This window comes from Notolepis coatsorum, assembly GCF_963971535.1.
Source record: "Notolepis coatsorum genome assembly, chromosome: 1".
NCBI classification, from domain to species: Eukaryota; Metazoa; Chordata; class Actinopteri; order Aulopiformes; family Paralepididae; genus Notolepis; species Notolepis coatsorum.
The window spans coordinates 95431975-95439004 of NC_140165.1; the positions used below are offsets into that span (position 1 = coordinate 95431975).

Sequence of the window (7030 nt, forward strand, 5' to 3'; positions counted from 1 at the left end):
CAGGTTAACGCTTTCACTACCACACTACAGACGGTTAACCTGTCTGTAGTGTGGTAGTGAAAGGTTAACCTTCTGTAGTGTGGTAGTGAACGGTTAACCTTCTGTAGTGTGGTAGTGAAAGGGTTAAAATAAACGCCGCAACCCCAGCAACACCGCCTGGCAGGCCGAGACCACCGTCCTCGTTCCTCGTCAGAAAACACCTGTCGAGCAGCAGCGGCTGGGAAACATCTTGGAGTCTGTGGGAAAGCTGCGCTGCACGGGCTTGAGAAGTGATGCAGAGCTCACTCTACTTCTAAAGGTAAACTCACTTTTGTTCATTTCTCCGAAGTTGTGTACTGTAGCTTTAACACACACAGCATGGCATTATGGTATGGAAGACATAAAGATGTGTTCTCTATATGAACTACTTATCTGCAGTTAGCCAGGGCAAGCAGAAACTATACACTTGGCAGCGGTTGCCTGATTGGGGTTATAACTCCCTTTTAAAAAGACCCAATTCAAGCATACATATGAAGTAGTGGAAGTGAGTGGGAAGTTGTTGCCAGATTTGAGTAACACCACCCCCCCCCCCCCCCCCCCCCCCCCCCTGTGCTTTTGGCCTTTAGAGAGAGGGTCGAAGGTTGCCACATAATATGACTAACATCGTCCAGTATGATTGGGAAAAAGTAAAGAGGGGGTTGCCATGTTTAGAGGGAACATCCCCCAGCGCCTGTATTTTTAAGACAGCTATATTGACTTCAGAGCCGTCTAGTTTTAAAGTTCCATGGTAGTGTTTAGATCCCCAGATCACATGTTAGCGTGTGCATTTTAATTTTTTAAGTAGTGGGAATGGTTAAGGTAAGGGATAGGTTTTTAAACAACTTTATAGGTGAAAGTTATGACAGGTTGCAGTCTTGCAGCTGTGTCAAAAAGTGACAATTTCCCGTGACAATGTCCTTCCGGGCTATGGGATCTAGACACTACCATGTTTTATCCTAATGAGGGCAGACATATGATGTCATAAAGAGTGTAACCAGGCAACCTCTCTTATATCCCATCAGTGGGGCTCAGCGAAGAGGAGGAGCCTAAAGAGGTCTAAGAGACAGAGAAGCATTAGATACGATCAAACAGAGACATATATATGAAAGACAGCAATGTGCAACATTCTATAACTCCATCTACAACCCAGACACACCATAATGATCACATATCAGGAGTACAAGGCCAACAGGTAAATACTTGTTTGTGACTAGAAACCAAGGTCTATTAATGACCCACTCCGTTTTCCACGACAGTAACGTGGACGTTCAGTGGTCGTGGGATCCGCACTGGAGCCACGGTTCTCTCTGGCCCACTATGGGCTCGCAGAACTCCTAATGGTTCTTAATTCGTGGGTCAGGACCCCCAAGTGGGTCACGCACAAGATGATTTGGGGGCAGTCGCAAAAAGATCTATACAAATACATCGTGTTTATAATTTTTTCCCCTGGTAGAATAATGAATATTTGAAGTCTTAAGTCCCTGCAATTATTAATCAGTGTTAAATGGGGAAATAAAAGTCATTATTTTGTGTCAAAGTTCAACATTCTGTCTATGCTCGACTATGCAGGGACTCGTGAACAGACACCCCTCTGTTTTTAGGGTCGAGAACCAAAAAGGCTGAGAGATCGCTGTAGTAGAACACTGGTCCCAGGTCAGCCACTGAGCTGCTACCGATCACAGTTCAACGTCCTTTCCAACCTCCGAGCAGGAGAGAGGAGGAGAGGACTGTGATGTCATACTGAGCACACATTTCTACACAGCAGTTCAGCCTCTCGTGACGTCACTGTCCTCTCAGTTCAGGGACTTCTCAGTCCACAGTTGTCACAGCAGCATTTTGAGGTCAGTCTCCATGGCAACAGGTAGTTTAGAGTTGGCATCAAAAGAGTTTACATTTTTTATTTGACTTCCTCTTTATCTAATACGATTGTTGGTAGGCAATGATAAGGTTGGAGCAACGAATAGGATCACATCGTTCAGGTCTAGTAGCCAACAGGAGATTACAAGAACCAATAGGATTGAATCAGATTGCTGGTTTTAAGACTGGCAGCCAGATGGGATTGTTTCCTATTTTAAAGGACAGAAAGGTGGTATTATTGCACATTTGAGGTTTGTTCTAAAATTTGATGGCTTTTTTCAAGCCGTGAAGCTTTAACGAAAAAGAAGACATATTTCAGTCCCAATATGCAATTAGATTTCTTCTTTAAAACCAAGTAACCAATCACAACTGGATGTTTTAAGTTAGGGTGGCTCATAATATAGCTTGAATTTAGGTGGAGTGACCTATCAAATAGTTTCAAGCCAGGGTGCATGAATAAACAAATAGGATTTATTGACACAGACCTGCTTTCCCATCAGATTGTTTATTCCCTTTCTGTTTGTCCAATGGGGCCGCTTGTTAAATGCTCGGAAACCAATCAGATAGTTTGTTCTAGGCAAAGTGCTGGACGATAGAGGATTCCCTGTTACAGGCCTCTGTGAGGAAAGTTAACCAATGGCACTGCTTGCTACAGGCCGGCTGTCCAATAAAATGGCTCGCTCCAGGCCTGCTGACCAATCAGACAGGCTGTTCTAGGCGTGGTGGTGGGCGATGAGGTTGCGTAGCTGCTTGAGAACGGCGTCGATCAGCTTCTGTCTGTCTCTGTCCGTCTTCCTGAACTGGGCAAACATGTTGTTCTTCCTCCCTGTCTCTCTCATCCTGGAGCGAGAGAGAGAGAGAGAGAGAGATACACAGAGAGAGATACACAGAGAGAGATACACAGAGAGAGAGAGAGAGATAGAGAGAGAAACAGAGCGAGAGAGAGAGAGAGAGAGAGAGGGAGAGAGAAACGGAGAGCAAGAGAGAGAAAGAGAGAAAAAGAGAGAGACAGAGAGAGAGACAGAGACAGACAGAGAGAGAGGAGAAAGAGAGAGAGAGAGAGAGAGAGAGAGAGAGAGAGAGAGAGAGAGAGAGAGAGAGAGAGAGAGAGAAAAAGAGAGAGAGAGCGAGAGAGAGAGAGAAACAGAGAGAGAGAGGGAGAGAGAAACAGAGAGAGAGAGGAGAGAGAAACAGAGAGCAAGAGAGAGAAAGAGGAGAGAGAGAAAAGAGACAGAGAGAGAGACAAGGACAATAACTAATGTCAAAGTGTTTCTAAGCCTCACAGGATGCATTGAGTATTCTAACCAGAACACACCAACATGATGCAACAAGTAGTCCAACTCATTCACACACGCACACAAGGATGCATGTGGACATGCACACCACACAGCTCACTCTCTTTTAAATACACTATGTTGTCCAGAATAGTGTCAATTTTAAAACAATTAATTTAGGTGTGTGCGTTAGTGTGTGTGTGTGTGTGTGTGTGTGTGTGTGTGTGTGTGTGTGTGTGTGTGTGTGTGTGTGGTTAGTGTGTATAGTATGTGTGTCAGTGTTAACCGATGAATGTTTTCATAATTTCCTTTGCAGCAGGTAGTCTGAGCATGGGTCAATATATGAGGCTACAACATCCTTTTGTTTTTCATTTGAAAAAGATGTGCTTTGATCCAATGTACATGTGATGTATGGCATGTTAAATGCTTGTTTTGCATTATTTTATTTATTTTAAAGTTTTGCTACTCCTTTTCGGACATGTTAAGTTATACATTCTTAACACTATGGGTGCCGGCCAGAAATCCGGAAAATGACTGTGGATTGCCAGCGCTATTTGTCTATGGAGAAATTGCCCTTCTTTGCAGGGCTATAACTTTTAAATTCTATTGCTACATTGCCATTATTAGGGCCCATTCAAAGTCCTATATGTATTGTTCGTTGTGTAGCAACGTTAAACTTTTTCATTCACATATTCATAGTAAAGTATGGTCTAATGTATAAGTATGTTTTCATCTCTTTCTGCAGCTTTCTCCAGAACGTGATATATAGCCCCAAATGAATTATATTGATGATGAAATACAGTTTGATGGCAATCGGGGCGATATAAAAAATTTCAATTGGACGTACTTCTAGAATGATCTACGTATGATCTGATGATGACCGGATGGGCGGGGGATCGTTTATAATTCCGTGGGCAGCGTTATATCATTCATCTAGTGTGGGTGATATGTTCATCATAACAGTTTATATGGAATACGATCAAAAATAACGCTGAATCTTACCGTATCCTCCTCGCGCCGTTGGGCGATGAGCGTGGAACAGTCATTTACCTATTATGGTATGTAGAAATATCGGGTCCATTTCCAGCTTGTATAATAGTATATATGTCCAAATCATGTTGTTTATCGAGTTATTGGCAATCGATCGCTATGTATTGTGTCGAGATCGAGTCCCGGGAGCCAAACAGAGTGCCCGGAAGTAATATGGCCGACCAGCACAACCTCCATAGCACTTCCTGTTTGGCGATTGCGCCGATCGGCCACCAGATGGCACTCCTGAACCGCCAGAGAGCTCAGTGGGTCCTCCTGGTGGATCTCAGGCCAGCGGAGGGGAAATATGAATCCGATCGCAGATTTTTGAAATATTGATATAAGGACGCTGTACAGCGTCCTCCGGCAACTTGAGCATGGCCGGGAATGACGCTGTACAGCGTTTCCCGGCAGTCAAAGTGTTAACCCTTTGGGTGCCGTTAACAGAGAACTATGTTTCTGTCACCCGACGGTGTGCCGGAAACGTAGATCTACATTTTTCTCACGGTATTTATTTTATTCGCTATTGCCATTCATATTCAGCGGGGCACCTTGTGCATGCTGTACTGAATGTGTCTGAGGTGGCAGACGGTCTTATACCGCCCTCTAACGCCGTCGGCCACTATTGCACTCCATTAGAAACGATGTTGTTTCTTTTCTCTACCAAGCTGCGGCGTGGGGGCGGGTCCTAAACACTCCGGCAAAACATGCGCTTGTAGGGATGGCTTGGACAACTGACCCAGCCGCCCGTTCATGTGCAATGCCCAATAACGTCGGATTTTTTTTGCATTACATCAGAGACCAGGTAAGGACTCTATATATCCAATCTTGCGTTGATCTGATGTGCTGTGTGTGGCTGTTTACCGTTGGGTGCAGGAGGAAGGGGGGGGGGGGGGGGGGGGCGCTCCAGGGCCCATTTCATGTATGCACGAGGAGACATAATAATGATAATCTAGCGTTGATTTCAGGAAGATTCGATAATCAGGCGAAAAATTACAACGTGATAACAAGTGGATTCCACTAAAACGTATTTTTTTTACGTCTTTTTCCTGGAATTAATCAGAAGCACCCAAACTATATTCATATTCAAAATGGTATAACACGGAAATGTACGATGAAAAAATAATCTGTTTCTTGCATGTTGACCAGAAGCAACTCACTGACAATCGACGGTGTTATTAGATCCATAGCTATAATATAAAATATAGGTTTAGCTCTATACAAACAAGGTGAGCGTTTACCTGGGGTTAATGGACGGCAAGGCCAGATGCACTTCCCGGATGGGGCGTGGCACCCAATGTGTTAATAACCTTTTGTATGCATTGAATTTTTTACATAATTTAGAAATACATTTTAAATATACATGTCTCCTATAGCCTGTAGTCACATGTCTCCTGTAGCCTGTAGTCACATGTCTCCTGTAGTCACATGTCTCCTGTAGTCACATGTCTCCTGTAGTCACATGTCTCGCCAATTCTAATAGCAAATTCCGCTATGGACCTCCAGCAGGTTAAGGGGCCTAGTGACCAGGCTAACCCAGCAGGGTGCTTCCTCTTGGGGTAGAGAGACCACCAGGCCTGGTGGGAAGAAGTAGTGACCCAGAGATACCGTAGTTCTATAATGAATAGACAAAATCATGAGACTGACTGTGTGTGTTCTTCTGTACTTTATGTGTGACTGAGAACTTGCATGGGATTAAGTATATGTGCATACTCCTGTGTGTGTGCACACGCCTTAGAACTTGCACGGAAGTACATTTTTGTGTGTATCTTATTTTGTGTGTGTACTTTATGCACAGTAAGTCTGTGCACTTAATTGCTGGCTAATGTGTTTGTGTGTATACTGTGTTTGTGTGTGTGTGTGTGTGTGTGTGTGTGTGTGTGTGTGTGGTGTGTGTGTGTGTGTGTGTGTGTGTGTGTGCCTAAAAACGTATCTTGCACTTTGGAGCTGGCACATTTATGTGTGAATTCATATGTAGTGTGTATGTAAGTGTGATGTGTGTGTACCAGTGATGCCAGTAACGCGTTACTAAGTAACGCGTTATTGTAATCTGATTACTTTTCCCCGAAAATAGTAATCTAACGCGTTAATCTTTAAAAGCCAGTAATCTGATTGCAGTTACTTGTCCAAGTGGCTGTGCATTACTATTTCGTTACTATCTCATCATAAATTCATAATGCAGGCGGAATGCAGTATTTTATTTCGTTTTCGACAGTCAAAAATACATTTTGAGCTGTTTTTCTTATTTGGGAGTGACGTGGTGTGGCAGTGAAAGGGTTAAATACAAGAATGTGTCCCGCGGCGTGACTGGTCCCTCTGTCTGAGTGACTCTGCTTTGGTCCAATCACATTCCCCATCCACAGTCTGCGAATCAGAGGCAGAGTAGGGCGGGTCTTCACAGCACGTCATGTGACATATGCGCCAATCGTGTGACAGCAGGGCTCCGTCGTCGGAGAATTCCACCCCAAAACGCTTGGCAAAATTAAAAGTGAAACCAAACCGCAAGATGACTTTTGCGGTTTCTGTCAGAATTCCACCCCAAAACGCTCGTCTAAACGTAGCCTCAGTCACTACTTCACGGCGGAGGAAACAAAATACTGTCTACCGCTAAAAACAGCACATCCAATTGCATTGAAAGCATCTGGAATCACAACACTAGCCGACGCTTCGACTAGGTACAGGAGGGTTGATGGTGGCAGAGCAAAAGCTCTTATTTGCCAGATTTACAGTTAATTTACATGTTAAAGAGAGACTGATTGTATGTTTATAGAGAGACATTTATAAAAACAATTTAATAGTTACAGTTGATATAATTGAATAGTTCAGCCTGCATTTGTTAGATGTGATACACT

At 43.8% G+C, this 7030-nt stretch overlaps 1 protein-coding gene across 1 annotated transcript in view; it reads right to left on the reverse strand.

The window, feature by feature from the left end:
- Positions 1 to 2588: 2588 nt before the first annotated feature.
- Positions 2589 to 7030, reverse strand: part of exoc6b (exocyst complex component 6B) — a gene marked incomplete at its 3' end in the record, with an annotated part of 249105 nt that continues 244663 nt past the window's right edge. Inside the window, exon 19 of the mRNA XM_084332506.1 lies at positions 2589 to 2715. Within this exon, the coding sequence (XP_084188632.1) occupies positions 2589 to 2715 (127 nt within the window). The remainder of the gene's footprint in view (positions 2716 to 7030) is intronic.